General features: G+C 49.3%; 2 protein-coding genes across 8 annotated transcripts in view; both read right to left on the reverse strand.

Annotated features, from left to right (window-relative positions):
• The window catches only part of HOXD3 (homeobox D3), a 31,323-nt gene that overhangs the window by 8,027 nt on the left and 5,683 nt on the right, over positions 1-17,613 (reverse strand). The window contains exon 1 of one of the 6 annotated variants that reach the window (XM_030019131.2): positions 15,284-15,520. The exons of 1 other annotated variant lie outside the window; for it this stretch is intronic. The gene's annotated coding sequence lies outside the window, so the exon portion shown is untranslated. Of the gene's footprint in view, positions 1-200; positions 407-5,422; positions 5,562-15,283; positions 15,521-17,613 lie in introns of those variants that run through there. 4 more of the 6 variants (XM_030019127.1, XM_030019126.1, XM_030019128.1 and 1 more) reach the window with 4 other exon arrangements.
• Positions 8,535-16,676, reverse strand: HOXD4 (homeobox D4). Of its 2 annotated transcripts, XM_041124591.1 has the most exons (3): positions 16,517-16,676; positions 15,284-15,310; positions 8,535-10,367 (listed from the first exon to the last, which is right to left on the reverse strand). In XM_041124591.1, exons 1-3 carry the CDS (start codon positions 16,572-16,574, stop codon positions 10,063-10,065), a joined length of 390 nt encoding a protein of 129 aa, XP_040980525.1. In that variant the 5' UTR covers positions 16,575-16,676; the 3' UTR covers positions 8,535-10,062. The 2 variants fall into 2 exon arrangements, with proteins under 2 accessions (XP_040980525.1, XP_029874993.1); XM_030019133.2 differs by lacking the exons at positions 15,284-15,310; positions 16,517-16,676 and adding an exon at positions 10,774-12,388.

The following is a 17,613-nucleotide window of genomic DNA, read 5'->3' on the forward strand; positions in this document are numbered from 1 at the left end:
CCAGCGCTGACAACGCGCCGCAAATATTTGCGGCTCGAAATGAGCATTTTGCATCTAGCTGTGTAACGTGTCGACTCAGGACTTTAAGAACTTAAGAGTGCCAGAAAATCCCCCACAAAGAAGCCCAGGTCATTATAAAGACGATATCTAGCCACCATAAGCCTTTGAAATGACCTTTGGCTCGTACAGCAATAACTCACCACTTAATGAACAACCAACGGAAGCGCCTCCAATAGCTCACAACACAACAGACCTTACAACTTTCCACCAAGTCTTCTCTCTCCCTACACAAACCCAGTAGGATGCAACATTCCTCCTCCAAATCACCTTAATTTATGCTGCCAAACTGGAGTTAGGGAAGTGGAGCTTCATGATTACACATGATGCTCGCTCAGGTTCTCGGCCCGGGCCTGTCCCGGTAGCGTCTTATATAATATATTCACGTGGGTGTACGTCAACTTTAAGCGCTTTATTTTTTTTTTAAAGAGAGTTCATTAGAAATAGCACTTTACAGGGAGTACGAAGGCAGCGTAAGTTGGGTTGCACCTTAGCCCCTGAGCGGAGAGATCATAATATTGCAAACCGAGTCATTGTTAGCCGCTGTTGATTAACACGGTAAGTTTTCATTTTGTGCCTAATTAATTATCGACTTCTCACCCCTTTCTGAAGCAGCTCCTCAGCCTCACAAGCGACGGCCTTCTTGCTCTAGACATGCTTTACTTGGCGAGAGCCTGGCCAAATACCAAGATTGCCACGGCCACAGGACTAGCCCCCAAAGTTTGTTCTGCGGAGAGGGGAGCCCGGCCGCACCGGGGTTGTGCTCTGCTCCCAGCGCCGCTCCTGCAGACCCGACCTCGGAGAAGCTGCCAGAGCTAAACCCAGGGAAATCTTTAGAATTATTCAGGCGTGGGCCCAATATAGGTATTATTGAAATTTTAGGTGAAGTTATAAGTGAGTGCTTCCATCGAGCCAAATGAAATGCTGCTTGCAGTAATTGGATTCAGCTGACTGACTTGGCAGGCCAGCAGCTTGGAGGCATACAGCTAAGAAAAATGTTCACTGCCTTTAACTTCTGATCGAGCAGAGCAACACGCAACAGAAAGAAAAAATAACCAGTCCAACTTTCTCCCCTTAACCTCGGCCTCCTGTCCCCTTTCCCGCGGGGCACGTCGGCCCCCGCGGGGGACTCGCCCGGGTGACTTGGGGCGGGCAGGGTCCGGCGCAGCCTTACACCCACTCCGGCTCTCCAGCGCAAAGCCGGGCTTTATGCGGGGGCTCCAGCAAACGTAACCGAGAGTTCACCCGGGTTCCAGGCAGGCCGCAAGTCGGTGGAAACGGGCGCTCCTGGGAGAGCCGGGCTGGTTGCAACAGCCCAAAAGGGAGCTGCGCTGCAAACGTGTGCGGGGAGGCTGTGTGGCCGCTTCCAGCCCCCCCAGTCCGCCCAGAGAGGCACCGGTCCCCCCCAGGCACCTTCCCAGCGCCTTATTGATCAAACCGCACAAATGCAGGGCAAGAAACTTCTCGGTAGATAAACATCAAGCCGTGCTGCAAACAGCCTGTGTAACTCGAAGGCATGAGCGTACCGGTAACAGCAACACTAAAACAACTGGGGGAGGAAAACAACAGCCACTGAGGAACACGAATGCACGGCGAGGGGAAAAGGTTCGGGAAGGCGCTTGGCAAGAATATTTAAGAGACCCTACGTAGGGGCTACATTACCGATGAGCCTATTTTAAATCGCCCTTTACAAATCAACGCGGCTACCCCCTGCCCGGCTATCCACGGCAACGCATTAACGTGATGCTCAATCTTACTTTGGCAATGGGAGCATCTAGCAAAGTTCTCTCTCCCTCGTTTCTTTGCTTATTTGTAATTTCCTTCCTGAAACCACCGCAAATTGGGAAAAGGGTAGGGATAAACGTCTTCCCCTAGCCTTTGGGAAGGAGTCCACTTTTTGTTTAAAGAGCACAATAGAAAGAAGATAGACCTTAAAACGCTCAAGGAGGTGGAGACCTCCTTGCATTTGCAGCCGTTATGGGCAGAGATTGCAAACAAATTCCAGACAGTCTCTGAGTAAAGGCGATAATGCAGCCCCTGTGGTTAAAGGTCCCATTTTGTCATGCAGTTGCTTACCTGTGTATCAATTTATCATAAACCTGGGCTCCTCACTTTTCAGGATCTGTGCTTGCAGTTCTTAGAATATATCCTTCACCCTTTGTCTGCAGACAATACTCCCCTAAACCTGATCTTGCGGTTTTACAGACATTTCCATACACCAGAATTCCCGATAGAACGAAAACAGGCTCAGGCTCAACTACCAATAAAAGAGAGAGAGTGGAAATCGGAATTTGTTGGGCTTTCAAAAAAAAAAAAAAAGGAAAAAAAAAAGAAAAAAATCAACACACAACCCTTTAGCCATCAGCCTCCTGGAACCACAGGCAGCAATTGGCCGGCTCGTGTTTTGTTTTGGTTTTAAATCGTGCGGCCATTGATGAATTTGGGGGGCGAGCGGGAGAAACCCCTTTATAATCAGAAATATAGGCACTGCCTTAAAATACAGGCATATTCGCCCACGTGATCGCAGAGGCAGCTCGCCGGGGCCGAGGCTGGCGCGCTCCCCGCGGCCGCCCGCGCCCCCGCGCAGCGGGGCCGCCGCGCCGGGACCCACGGGGCGGGCCGCCCCCCGCGCTCCGCGCTCCGCGCACCGGCCCGCCCGGCCGCGCTGCCGAGCCGGCTCTCCTCCCGCGGAGCTCCGCGCCGCGGCGGCCGGCAGCGGCCCCCGCACTTACGCGCCCCGCGGGGCCGGCGGAGCCGGGGGAAGGTGAATTCCGCGGGCGGGGTGATCCCAAGGGCGCAGGAATTCCCGGCGCAGAAAGAAGAGGTATTTGGGGCCGGCTGCAGCCGAGACCCCGCGCCGGGGGGCAGCTCCGCAGCAGCGCTGCTCTGGCGGAAAGGCGCCGGGGCTCGCTGGCGTGCGCGGATTTTTGTTTTCTCCTTCTCCGGACCGGGAAGCTGCGGGGCAGCGGGGACTACCCCTGTCTGGAGGCTAAAGAAGCGTTGGGAGAAAAAAAGCTCATGACATTTGTGCGTGTGTGCGACTGCCCTGCCTCCCCTCTCCGTGTGTATGAAGAGACATAGAGCAAACCCGATGTATATCCGTCATGGGTGCCCACAAAGCTCCCCAACAATTCCAGTTCGGCAGGAAAAAAAAAATATTATACTAGCTCCTCTGTTTGATTTTTCTAACATATCTGTAGCTATAAATACACCACACCTAATCTAACATCTGCTATGATTTCATTACCATCCAAAGCATGGGGATGTGACAGTAACGTATTACCTTACAATACTAACCGTAAGTGCATTGTAACATTTATCTAAATTACATTGCTTTTCCTGACTTTGCAAACCAGTTATAAAAAGATTGGAGTCCAGTGATGGAAACATAAGTTCAATGTAAATTATTGTGTACGGCTTCGGATTTATAATCCTATATTTCTTCGAAATGATGCACTTAAATCTCGCCTCAAGTAAGAGGTAATGGTTCTTTATATCCTTTTCCGTCAGCCATATATTTCGGCGTCTGGGTAGTTTTGCAGAGCCCCCCGCGCTCGCGTGTCTGTGTGTACATACAGCAACCCCTACACGCACAGCGTGTTCTGCATACTTGTGTACATACACACAAAGCCGAACATAATTCTGGCCGCTGTTTAGACATTTTGGATGACGGAGAGGTCTTTCGCTTCCTACACAAAAGTGCGAGGGAAAAGCTGGGCACCGGTCGAGCAAAGAGCACGAAAAGGATTCAGAAGAAAATGCTTTTTTGGAGGGCAGTTCGGAACCCCCTGGAAAAAGCCCCACAGCCCTCGGGTGTCTTTTTAAAATCTAGGGGGGGGGGGGGAAGCGAAATTTAACGTGAAAATGGAGGACGGCTGAAAGAAAGGAGCACCTTCGCCACCACCACCAGAATTAAGACATCGTAGAGGGGACTGAAAAAGTATTAAGGAAATGTTAATCCTTTGGCTGGTGGGACTCCAGCTTTGCGCGAATTTGTCTCCAGTAAAGGATCTAAGACTTCTTCAATCGGAGCATATGTTCATAGAGCAATAAAACAGAAAGATTTACAGTCTCCGCCCGCCCCCCAGCAGCCTCGCACCCTTTCAGGAATTACTTATGATGATTTATAACAACAACTCCGGCAATTGTCAAACTGATAAAATAGCCCGGGCTATATGCGGGAATAAACGCTCTTATGAAAGGGCTGCGATTTATGTTCGGGTCCATTTTACTGCGTGTCTTGGTGGAGTTTGGTTTCTTTCCCGGACCAACAGGATAATATAAAACTTCATTGATAAAAATGTAGGAGTTCTCGTGAAGTAGCAAATCTGTTCCTTAGTCACTACCAAAGCACATAAACATTTGTCATCTTTGAATAATTGAATTAATGTGTTATTGTTTGAATGTATAATTCATAACATAGGAAACTTTGTCTCTGTCCTGCCACCGAAACGGAAGTAATAAAAAGCTACAATCTAGGGTTTTTTAGAAATTACTCCAGCAAGGGATAATAAAGAATATCCTGTTTGCAGAAAGTATTTCCAGCTGACCCTGGGATTTCACAGCGAAATCTCAGCCTCGTCGCCCATATTCGACGGAATTTGCGGAGAGTGGCTTTGTGTAAAGACACAAACCCCATTCCCCCCCTCGTCCGGGCTACCACTCGGGGACTTGAAAGGCGGCGTGCCCCCTTCGGGGGCCGGCTGCGCCGGGCTCCTCCGCAGCTCGGGCGGAGACGGACGGCGGGCCGGGCAGGAGCGGGCCGGGCAGGAGCCGGCCGGGCAGGAGCGGGCCGGGCAGGAGCCGGCTGGGCAGGAGTGGGCAGAGCCGGCCGGGCAGGAGCGGGCAGGGTGGCCGGGGGAGCGGGGTCGGGGGCCGGGGCCGGGGCCGGGGCCGGCCGGCCGGCCTTTGTGCGGGCGGCGGGGGGAAGGCGCGCTCGGCGCCGGCTCCCGCCCCGCTGCAGCCCCCCTGTCAAGACGCACGGCAAAATTTACGACCCCGCTTGCGAAGGAGCTGGGGGCCTTTCCCCGCCGGTGGGAGCGGGCAGCGGCTGCCCTGACAGCTGCATTGTTCCTTCCGCGCCGCTCCGCGCCTCCCCGCGCAGGCGGCCGCGGCCAGCGCCGCCGCCCCGGGAGGCGGTCGGGCTGCCTCCTCCGCGCCGCTCCGCGCGGCTCCGCGCCGCTCCGCGCTCGCCCTCTTCCCCCCGCTCCCTGGGAAGCAAAGGTCACCGCTTGCGCCCGGTCCGGTTCCCGGCCGCTGCCGAGCTGGAAACCAGGAAGCAGCGTGCCCTATTTGTCAAGCGTTTGACAGCTGAGTTCATTAAGGCTTAAATAAGAAGGAATAAAAGTAAAAAATATTTACGTACCGGCGTCTCTTTTTCGGCAGCTACCAAAGAGCTAGGTGTGCAGAGAGAGGGACTGCACCCTTTGTATATTATATTCTTGGGATCTCTTCAGTTTTCAAGTCTGATAGAGTCCTTTGCTTGGCAGATTAATGACGACTCCGTGTTTCTTAAGGGACGTGCTGAATTAATTATTTCGCAAATCACGTGGTCAGGACTTGTAGAAATCTATTCTTATCATCTTCCTTGCACTTTGAAATTCTGCCTGTTATGACTGTTCCTAGCAAGATTATTTTGGTCTCTAGGCTTGGGGGGGAAGGAAAAAAAAAAGGAAAAAAAGGAGGAAAAAAATCAGGGGAAAGGGCTAACCAACATGGCCGTTGGAAGCAGTGTGGCTCTGCACCGAGAGGTCCCTATTTACTGTACTGTACAGTGAGTGGGCTTTGCTATTGACTCTGCCTTTCCTCTTCATTCTTACCTTAACGACTAGTGGTGATATAATATACAGAACTGTATTGATGTATCGGGAGTAACAGGAGGAGCCATTAAACAGGAGAGAGAGAAAGTATAATCACAAAATGTGCCTCGACATTTAAACTCAGCGAGTGCGTGCTTAGAAACGCACACGCACCCTCCCCTCCGCGCACTCCAGGCAGTGAGGGCACACGCCTTGGTCTGCGCACCGCGCTCCTTCCCCGGCCTGAGCCAGAGACTGGCTTTCTGGACTCGTGCCTTGACCGCGCTCCAGGAGAGGACAAGTCCTCAGTGACAAATACTTCTGGCAAAACCAGTGCAATCGACTTCTCCCGGCCAGGGGTATGTGTTATTGTCTGAGGTGCTTACGCAGGGGAGAAAAAAATGATGTTTGCCTTAGGTGCACGGGAAAGTTTAAACTCTCCCAAGTTTGTCTTTTCTTGTGATCTCTCGTTTGTATCGGCTGGAAAAGTGAAGCGTACTGCCCAGAGAAAGCCACGCACCGCATTTCAATTTCAAATTCCCATTTCTGTTTTGAATTGATCCCCTCCAGGACTCACCTAAAAGGCACACATCTGTGTGGGGATCGAGGTGACTTCAGGTGTGGCTCCTTGCCTCCTACCACACATGGATAAATCCGGGAGGCATTCTAGGAGGGCTTGTTAAATGCAAAGCAGTAGCAAATGGATGACAGGCACTTTTAACTGCAGCCCGAATGTAAATATAGACTCCAGCTTGGCCTAGAGTCACACCATTATGGCTGGGGCAATCAGCAAACCTGTTCAAAGGGACATTTGGAAGGATGCTATGCAGAGTCACTCATCTTTTAACACTGTAATGATGGGAGGGACCAGCATTTTCACAGAAGAGAGACCCACCTTGTAAGGACTGTTTGTTCAAGGTACAAACCAGAATCTATTTCTCTACACCTTTTATTATTTCAAATGCATATGGAGGGCTTACATCAAAACTACAGGCCACAATTAGTATAAATAACGCTTTAATCAATGGCAGCAAAACATTGGCAAAGTCTATAAAAAGCATCACACTTGAACAGAGACGAGTGTATTGCTGGACAATGCGACCGTTTAACAAAGGCTCCCATGCACAACGTTTCACCCATGATAAACAAAAACAACCAGCTTCCCTTCCTACACAAAATAACTCCGGAGAAGGGCTAAAAAACAACAAAAATAAACCACAGGTTCGTTTTGCACGGGAGACAACGACAAGTGGGTGCTCCTGGTCATTATTACAGACATCCCTGACCCTTCAGAACATTGGCAGCTGGAAACTATTTCTTTTGGTACTTTGCCTTCAGTTCACGTATTTTTCGAGCTTACAGCGCAATTAAAACTATGTAAACTTACAGTGCCCCAGCCTCGCTCAAAGGGGACTTGCAAACAGGGTTGTAAGAGCTGCGCCTGCTGAACCCAACACTCGTCCTGGAGATATTAACATTTCAAAAGACAATGAGACAAATTCTGCTCGCAGCTACATCCCTGTTTGACTTCAGTGGGCGGGGGAAGGAAATCTGGGAGCAGAATTTGGTCCTTTAACTTCGGGAGCCATCTCGGTCGATAAGAAGCACAAAGCAAGGATTTGCTTATCCAAGGCCATTATTTTCCAGAAATGTGCCACAGATGCCAAAGTTGGTAGCTCTCTCTCGAATAACACGTTTGCCCTGCTCCCAGCTAGCTTATCACAGACTTTAAGTAAACAGCGGGGGTCCGGGAGGGGGATTTTCAAGAAGAGCAGCCAGTGAGGTTTTCCTTTTTTTTTTTTTTCCTCCTTCTCCCCCCCCCCCCCTTTTTTTTTTTTTTTTCTTTCCCTAGATTGGTATGAAGAGCAAAGGGAGGGCTTTGGACAACTCTGGAGACGAAAGGCCGCTACCACAGGAACCGGGTGTAACAAAACTTGAAAACTTGTCTCAGGAATTCCCTCCTCAAGCGCTGCTGCTGCTAGCTGCTCTCCATGCCAGAGAAAGGGAAGGGTAGTTTGGGTCCAAAAGGTTAAGGGTTTAGAGGTCACTCTTCCCGGCTGAAATACAACTAATCGAATAGAAAATTTGTCCTCTGGGTGAACCTGTTCCTGCAATTTAGCCGAACTTCAGTAAAATACCTTTTCAGCTTCTCAACGTGAAGGCGTCAGAAAAAAGACGTCTTTACTATGTATGAACTCGGTGCTTTTTGTCATAGAAACAATGATGCGAATAATGCGGGAATATCCATCTTTAATATCACGACGTGGAGATATTCAAGTATTGCCATGTGCAAGTCTGAGAACTGGGCTAACCCTAAGGAAGAACAAAGAGTTTTCTCCAGGCTCTAAAACAAAAGACCAAGTCTTAAAGACACTTTGCGGACTTCTAGGGATGAGAAAAGGGCAGAAATTAACCGCTGGCCACAGTTAATGCTGCCGAATACACTCCTGTTGAAAAGCTCGCCTTTTATTTTCGAATTCATTCAAGCCCATTTTAGCCAGCGTCTTCCCGAGCGAGCCCAGAAAGCAGTGAGTCCTCGGTGGGAAGCACCCAGCCTGGAGATGGGCACGTTAACTCACCCCCTGCTCTTTCCACCTCCCTTCAGCGTTTGCTCTGGGTTTCCTTCTTTGCCCCTTTTCTCTTTAATAAAGGCATCACCTCGTTACGATTTCCATGATATGGTCCCTCTCCCAGGCTGCCCTGAGGGTACAGCAGATAAGGGCTGAGCCTTAAAATCTCCTGAGCGGAGGTGTAAGTGGCTGAGGGAGCTGGTTTGGCTGGGTTTGGTAGTTACAGCGCACTAAAACTTTGGCACGAAGCAGCCAGCAGCCAGGGACAAATCCGTGGGTATTAGACCAGCTCTGCTCCCATCCGAGCTTTTCCCCTTTCCCCGAAAGCAACTTGCTGAGATTTCCAACCATTGCAGTCATGTCTCGTGGTTTGCTTAAAAACAATCACTGTTCTTCACAAAAAAAAAAAAAAAAAAAAAAAGAAAGAAAAAAAAAGAAAAAAAAGCCCAACCGACCAAAATAACCCCAAACCAAAACAGAGCAGCAACCCACATAGCCTATCTCTCTCTTGGGCAGAAAAGAAATCTAAAATCTGATTGAAAGAATGCATTTAGCTTTCAGCTTTGAATGGCTTAGGTTATATCAGAATTCGCATTAATTTTTTTCGCTCTGGGGTTTTCTTTTTAGTTTTTTGTTGTGGGGGTTGGTTTTTCTGTGGTCTTCCCCCCCCACCCCCTTTTTTTTTTCCTCCATTTTTAAACGAGGTATCGATGATTTAAAGCACAGCGCTAAGCAGAGCAGACTTTGGAAACAGATTTCAAGCCTGTTAGCCCTGGATGGCACATGGTAAGGAGCAGGGGCGCTTTTCCTGTTCACAAAGAAGGAAATTCAAAAAAAGGGACAAGAAAGTTGTGTACGTTCACGACAAGTAAACATTATACATGTGTTCATGAGACTGGGAAGGAGAAGTACTGTATTTCAGCTCCCCTTCCCCGTTTTTGGTTTGACTATTGTTCTTTTTATCTTCACTCTTCTACGTAACAAATAAATAAATACGCTAACACTATCAGTACATAAAATAACCCGTTTTCACTTAATTCCTATGCACACCTTCTGAGACGTTATGGAAATGAGCAAGTATTTTCATTACACAAGGTAAAGCAGCACAAAAAGTTCACAATTACTAGTCTTTATGTTCAAAGAAAAGACTATGCTATAAATTTCCTGCCCTCAACTTGCCCGAATGCATCTTCCCGAAACTGCATGGGATAAAAAGACAGTTAAAAGTAAAAATCCCAGAATAAAGCATCAAACCTTCACTTTCGAATTCAAAACTGAAACACAGGACAGTTTCATTTTCAATGATTTATTACTTTTTATGGACAGAAGGTCTCGTTTAATATTTTCCCAATTCCCACTGCCTGCATGATGTTTTGGGTTTGTTTTTTTTCTTTCTTTCTTTCTTTCCCCCCTTTTTTCCTTTTTTTTTTTTTTTTTTTTTTTTAGGTTGTGCTAGCAGAGGCAAATAAAATAAAGTCCAAAGTAGCGTCATTTTGTCTCCTTTGTACAACAGTACCTTAAAGAAAGATGACAGTTTCTCGAGTCCTTAGCTGCTACATGCAGGTTCTGCTTGGGCAGTGTCAGTTATGTACAGTACTGGTCAGAAGCGAAGGATGAAATGGAAAATTTCACCTCTTCTACAAAGTTGTCAAGTCAGTCTGATGGTCCTTGGAACCAGTCTGTAAATGGGGGTTTGAACCAGAGGAAGAAGACCTGCCCTTCGTGTTGGGCAGTTTGTGATCTTTTTTCCACTTCATTCTTCTGTTCTGAAACCAGATCTTGATCTGGCGCTCAGAGAGACACAAAGTGTGGGCTATCTCGATACGGCGGCGCCTGGTCAGGTACCTGTTAAAATGAAATTCTTTTTCCAGTTCTAGGACTTGCTGTCTGGTGTAAGCTGTGCGGGAGCGTTTAGGTTCCCCTCCGTTGTAATTGGGATTCACTGGGAAAAAAACACGGAGAACTTTACAAAGCTAATCTCGACTTGCCGGTTCGACTTTACAAAAGAAAACCTTAGGAGCTGCGAGCATGTGGCCGGGCTGGATTCGTCCCAGTTGCTTACAATGGACGGGCTGCTCTCCCCCTCATTTAAGGCAGGCACTGGTACAGGCACACGCAGCTAGGTAGGCTGGGAGCCTCTAGCAGGCTCCTAAAATGGAGCTTTCTCCTGCACGGCAAAGCCCCGCACGGCCAACGGCCTATTTCCTCAGCAATAAAAATTTATGACGAGTGTAATTGGCTACCTCGGCTTAAAAAGCTCGTCCACGAGCCTGGCAGGGACTCGAGCGAGCGCCGCTGAGGGCGACCGGGAGCAGGGTAGAAGAGCAAAGTAAGAAGAGGATCCTTACCCGAGTTAACATGGACTTTCTTCATCCAGGGATAAACTACTGCTGGCTGCTTAACTGCTGACCCGTTTGGGGGTTTGAGGGCCGGCTGCTGGCTGCAGGCTCGCGAGTTGGACATTGGAGGCGGTGGACAATGCTCTGCTTGGCCGGGGAAGTGGCTCGCTGGGCCGGATTGCTCCTGTCCGTGACCCCGCGGCTGCACGGCAGAGCCTTGGGCATTGCTACAGCTAAAGGGCTGCTCGCTGTAGTTTGACCGTGGGTAGAGTCCCTGGTGCTGGAAATCAGAGCCCTGCGAGGCACTGTAGTACTCGGCCCCCTGCTCGCCTAGGTAGCTGTTCTGCAAATATTCCTCGCAAGGAGGAAATTTGGGGTCCACATACTTAGAGTTCACCATATACGAACTCATGGCCATTAATTTCTGAAGGTAGAAAATACTAATTTTTCTCGTGTTGTCTTTTTTTCCCCTGCCATAGAGCCCTCCTACTTGCTGTCAACTGAATAAAGTTAGGCGGGCATGTGACCGGCCCGGCCAATGGGGAGGCGGGAGCCGATCACCGGATTTCTCCGCAGCTCAGCGTTTCCACCGATTTCACTCGATAATATCCCTGTAACCGAGTGACCCCCCTCTCCGGCGGGTCGCACCCCCCAAAGCAGGTACCGGAGGTGTAGGGGGACTCCCCGGGCTGTGGCCGCCTCCCCGGCCCGCAGGTAGGGCCAGCCTTTTGTCTGCCTGAGCTGGCTTCCCCCAGCCCCGCGGGGTGACGACGGTGCCCCGCCGTCCGGTTCACCAGCCGCAACCGCCACCGGGGTTTGTTACCTCGCTTTAAATAAAATAGCCAAAGAAATACACCGAGCGAGGAGCTGAAGTGGGCTGCAAAGGCAGGAAACCGATAAGGAAGCGGGAACAGAAAAGCCGTCAAAGAAGAGGGCAATATCATGTACAATAGATCTGTCCTGTCTTTGTCTCGCAGGGGTCATCCAAAAGTTACCAGAATTTAGTTCTGCTGAATAAAATTAGGCAATCAGTAACTTCTCTTTCACTTTCGAGCCTCGATATATATGTGAGCGTACGTATGCGTGCACAGGCGCAAACGCACACGCACATCCATGGATCCATACACGTATGTATGTAAAATCGTACGGATGGCAAGAAACCGTTCACTTTTAACCACTAAAGTTCAATCACTTGAACTGGAGACGGCGTTTAATTCGGTTAAAAATATCACGGGTTTAATGAGATAAATTCGGTCTTCATTCATCAATATCATTCCTGGAGCACAAGTAAAGACATTCCAGTGAGGCGAATGCTGCTTTTGCTGCTGTCGTAAATATTTTGATGCGATCTGGACCCTCGACAGGAAAATTTTGCTAACGTCTGACATATCTAGCTAATTTCTGAGTATCTTTTTAAAGATTCATTCACTGATTGGTGGATAATTTTTTTTTCCAGAAAATTTGTAACTTCTGCTGAGATTAACTGTTTAAATTCACAGTCTGTCAGTGAGAGTTACGACTGAACGACAACTGAGATTTTAAGAGACGTCCTAAAACCTAGCAAATAGGAGCGAGGCAGCAAAACTTTTATAATTTCTGAGTGTTCAGCACGCACATGCCTTTTGATTCCGCCAGTATTTAAACTTCTAACCATTTGCAGAAAGGTGAAGTTTTTGCATCGACCATATATTCCCCTAGAATCGAATCTGTGACTATATGAATATCACACAAATTCGGTTCTACAGGGTATATATAGACAACGTAATAACATTCTGTTTTCATCTACAATATAGCAGGTCTTTGCCATTCTCTTAGTCCTTACTGTCTTCTGAGGAATGCAAACTATTCTGCTGGGACTCAGTTCTGAAATACGGATTTGCAGGAAGGTGGGATTTCAGAAAAGATTCACGCTTGTTATTATTGCTGCAATAGAGCTATACGACTCTCCACCAATTTATAGCGATGAATTTCGCCTACCAAATTCTCTGGAAGACCTGCTGCTCATTTTAAATGCTCTGCCGTTTACGTCCTCGCTACGGAAAACGGACGTTACCGGTCAAATTGCGCTATTTAGAATAATAATGGTTAAAATAATTTAGAAAAGAGCCTTTATCTATTTGGGCTAACACGAATCTGAAGAGATTCTCCATAATTAGAAATCCCCCCCCCCCCCCCCCCGACAAAAAAGAATTTTAAAAAAAATCGAAACAGAAGTAAAACAGCCGACAACAGAAACAGCGATTGGTGAAAAAGAGGAGATTAAAGGCTGGGGTTAGTTGCTCTCGGGAAGAAGAGAGTTTCCAAATTTACCTTCATCCCATTATGCTGGTCTAGCTATTATCCCCGCGAGCTGCCTGCGAGCCGCAGCCTCGCACCCTCCCAGGTTCTCCCCGCCGTAGCGTTTATGGTGAAGGGCAGGGCGAGAGGTCAGCCGAAATCATTTACAAACATATCACAAAGTTTCATTACTTTTACTTTGTCGACAGCGGCACACAGGAGTACAAAAGTTCATGAATTGTGTCTGACCCAGCTCCTCACTGCTGTCCTGCGGTCAACCTCTTCTCCTTCCACTATTTAAAACAGGCACCATAAGGACAAATAATGGTGCGGGTGTGATACATCCAACCACTGCGGAGGGCAGATTTGGGGGTGTTGCGTTTATCCGAGCAATGTGTACCGGTTTGTTTGCCTGCCTCCAACTCCCAGCTGCCTGATCTGGGGGATGCTATTTTTAAACATCTGCTTTCTTAGCACTGCCGTGGTGTCTTCTTCACAGCAAGTGCAGCTCGAAACGACTTTGTGTCCCTAATCTCTTCCCCCCCCCCGGATTATTTAAATCTCCACCCAACTATTTTAAGCGGCTCGCCCCGCTTTCTCCTCCTTTCTCTGAGGGGAGGGGGGATACCTCCCCACCGGGGGGGGGGGGGGGCGGGTATTAACCACCCGGCTGAACTGGCAGGACAACACCCCTCCACCCCCCAGCCCCCAAAACGGAGCTTGCGTTTGGGGCAGCCCCCGGGAGCGGACAAGCCCTCCGAGGGCTGCCCGGGGAGAAGCGACTGGGCTGGGGAAGCAGCAGCTCCCGGTTCTGCTTAATACTACACATTTTCATATTTGTTAGACGCTGTGACCTGCGTTTCACCTTATTGCACGACTTGCTCAGACGGGTCAAAGCCAAAGAGTTATTGATGAACAAAAGCGTTATATATTCACCTCCTGTTCAACTGCCCATACAAAATGCTTTTGATCTATCAGGCTTTTTGTGTTCTGGTTCATAATCAGTATGCTAAATGTACGTTGGCAGAAAACAAGTAATCCATACATTTAGGGCCGGCCCTGGAATAAAATGCCAAGGGCATCTACATAGCGCAGGGCTGAGCTACGGGGGGAGGAAAGTTACCTATGGAACACAATTAAAACTGCAACGCTGGAGGCGATTCTTCAGTTCGTATTTAAAGGGCTCGAAAACCAATAGGGCAACGTAAGGCAAAACGAGAACGAGAAGCCTGGCACAAGCCGTGAAAGCGATTATTTATCAGCAAGCGGGGAGAGGAAACAGGGAGAAACGCAAACAAACACAGGTCCGCTCCTGTGCGTGCTCCCGGCCAGAGCGGGGCTTGCAGAAACGGGGAGGGCAACGGATACCTAATGAATCTCCGAACCTCACACGCTTTCTTTTCCCCTTTGAGAGACAAGCCGGTCTCAGTCCGGAACATCAGGACTAATGCACTTAGCTCCTCACTGCAGCTAGAAAGGTTCAACAGCATCTCCTGCTACACCCTGAACTGCTGCCCTCCCCTCGGTCCCCCCAGCGCAGCTCACGCGGGACCATCGGGGATGCGAAAACCCCTCCAGTAAAAGGTGGCCCTCGCAAGCTCAGATACCCACTCCCTTCCGTGCCTCCACAGCATTTAAATCCCCGTTTGAACGTCCCTTGCGCAGAGAGGATCAGCGCTACCGCCCCGCACGACCCGGCTGGCGGGGGCTGGCTCGGCCGGCCAGCCCTGACAGCCTCCAGAGCCCGCCGCCTCTTTCACCCGTGCACCGGGCTGTGCCAAACGAGGTTAATGCCAGCTCGCAGACACAGCTCTGCTTTGCATCCCGTCTGGAGGAAAGAGGGGGAGTAGCCAAGGTTGTGAGGCGCTGGGACACAACGCGATCCGTCCGGGATCTGGACGGGGAGGCGCTGTACAGTCCCGCCGAGTTAAAATGGAAACGCTGCTAATTGCCTCAGAGTGCTCAAGAGCAGGAGGACACCTGTACGGCCCTAGAATAAACCCTCAGGAGGCTGCACCCCTACTTTTAACGCTAGCCAGGATTAGGACATAGTACCACAAACCGACTCCACAAGACTCCACAATCCTTCACGTGCTGACATGGTCTTTTTTTCCTTTTTTTTTTTTTTTTTTTTGGTAGCAATATTCAGCAGGGATACATCAGTTTTAATTCTTCCAGTCTGAAGGGAAGAAACAGGATTTTCAAGCATCGCAAACTCTACAAGAAATAAGAGGTTACTTACCGTGGATGTCCTTCCATGCTGCCGAACCTGTTGCAATAAAAACGTTTGTTACTGTTGTATTCCACATACGGGTGATATTTCTGGAGAACAGTTACAGACCGCGTTTGATAGATGAAGGCAGAGAGGAGCTGGTGGCAAATCCTGCGAGCAGCAGAGTGGTGGGGTGGAAGCCCCTTCCGAATGAGGACCACATTGCATTCAGGCAGTTTTTTATGAACACATGCTTTCCCTGTGCCTGGGGTGTGATCTTTCACTTTTAATATTCATAGTCTAGATTTTATACCGGATAATTTCTAAAGGGATGAAAACTCAGACCTCCCTTTTTCACTGATGGAAAAAAAGAATAACAAAGGCCTTTTTTTTGTTCTCTGGCAATCCAGTCACTTACAAATGAAATATTCAGATCACCTTTGCTAAACCATCACCCATAAAATGTCACAACATGCTATGCAGCATCGTACCCATGCTGAGCACAGAAAGAACTACAATTTCCTAAGAATAAATCTCGGATTGCTCTAAGATGGGTGCCCTTTAAGATCACCTAATTAACCTAACAGTAACCACGAGACGTGCGTCTTTGTTTGCATTATAGAAGGATAGATTTGACTTGAACTTTCCTTCAAATCTTCTAAAAAATACATTCAAAAGTCACATTAAGGAAAACAAAAACACGCTCTCACTCTAATGCTCCTGAAACGCATCGTATATTTAAAAGTAAATAATATTGGGGGTTCTTTTCTGTAAGCGATTTTTCACCTCCTCTGTTGCCTTCCTACGGTATCTTGGAGAGTTGTTGTATTACACACAGAGCAATTGCCTCGGTATCAATAGTTCACTAGATAGAGCTTCCCAAGACTGCTTTTGTTAAAAAAAAAATCTTTTTTTAGTTCTGCCCACTCTGGATAGCATTCTGAGCTTGCGAGGACAGTGGAAGAGCATCAGCGTTTCGGCACTAAACATCCCTTCACCGTCCCTTTCCTTGCTTTTTTTTTAATAAAAAAGGTTAGCTTCAAATAAGATGTCCCCTTAAATTCAGAAACCTCAGGCGGGGAGCAGCCCGCTCATCCTGTCGCTGCCCTAGCCACCTGAGCTGTACCTGTCCATTTTCCCCAGCAAAGCTGTTCCGCACCCCCGGGCGGAGCAGCGCTGGTACCCCACTCCCACAGAGTTTCTGGGGGCACAAAGAGAGCCCGAGCGCGGCGGTGGCAGCGGGGAGGCTGGTAGCGGACTTACTGCGCGCTCCCCCCCCGGCCGGGGGGACCCGGGAGCAGAGGTGCCTGCACGGCCGCATTCCCGCAGACGGTTCCCTGCTAACACTTTCCCGATTACTGCTTCCAGGAACGAAAGCATCTGCACTTGTATGCTCTTAAACTAATTTATGGTGGGAATTATATTTTGGCTTGTCAACTCTCAAGCCATAAAACAAAGTTTATTGGAATCACGTGCTTCTAAATAGCCACTCAGGACCTATCTCTGCGGAACCATAAATAACCTTCAGCTTTAAACTTTTATTCGCTAAATAAAGGTTCGCTGAATCTGTCCTGTAAAACGGGACTGGGTCGGAATAGCGGGGATGGACGGAAGGTCAGCTCCGCGGCGTTACGCCGGCCTTTTTGAGGAACGTGCTGTAGGGAAAGCTGCTAAGAGGGGAGCTGGCGCTCCCAAACTGCTCTCGAGGAGGGAGCCGGCTGCGTTTTGCCGTGGGTACCCGTTCAAACCTTTCTTTGCATCTCTTAGGTGACAGGGAAGCCCGTCGTCAGGAAAAAAAAAAACCCAGAGGTACTGCGGGGAGAGGGGGGTCCCTCTCTCCCTTCCCGCGATGTTTATGGCATTTTGGTCAGGCGCTCCTGGAAAATGGTTTGGACTCGTTCACCTCCTGAGCTGTTGCTCGGGCGAGCCGTGCCAGGGGTGCGGGCTCACCAGGCACCCGGCGGACCTTTGCAAGCGACCAAACTGCTGGAAACAGCGAGGGCACCGGGCTTTGGAAAGGGAGAAAGTGTGAAGCCTGCCACAATGAGATCTTTGAGGACTGGAAGTTTACGGAGTGTTATAAAACAATAAAACAGCCCTGGTGTGAAGGAAGCAGGGTGTGAGTTAGCAAATGAGAATTTCAAGGAGCCCGAGCACAGGAAGTCAAATGTCCCTGGCAGTCACCCAGCATAAAGGAACCAGGGCATCAGCTCCCAATCTATCATGGCTCGGACGAGGAAGTCGGGCCGGCCAGCAGCTCCTGGTGCCTCCCGGGAGGGGCTTGTCCCTTCCCCAGAGGGTGGGGAGCCGCGTCCGCCCCGTCGGGGCCGGGCCGCGGACAGAGGGGACAGAGGGCCCGC

The sequence above is a fragment of the Aquila chrysaetos genome, chromosome 6 (genome assembly GCF_900496995.4).
Source record: "Aquila chrysaetos chrysaetos chromosome 6, bAquChr1.4, whole genome shotgun sequence".
NCBI lineage: Eukaryota > Metazoa > Chordata > Aves > Accipitriformes > Accipitridae > Aquila > Aquila chrysaetos.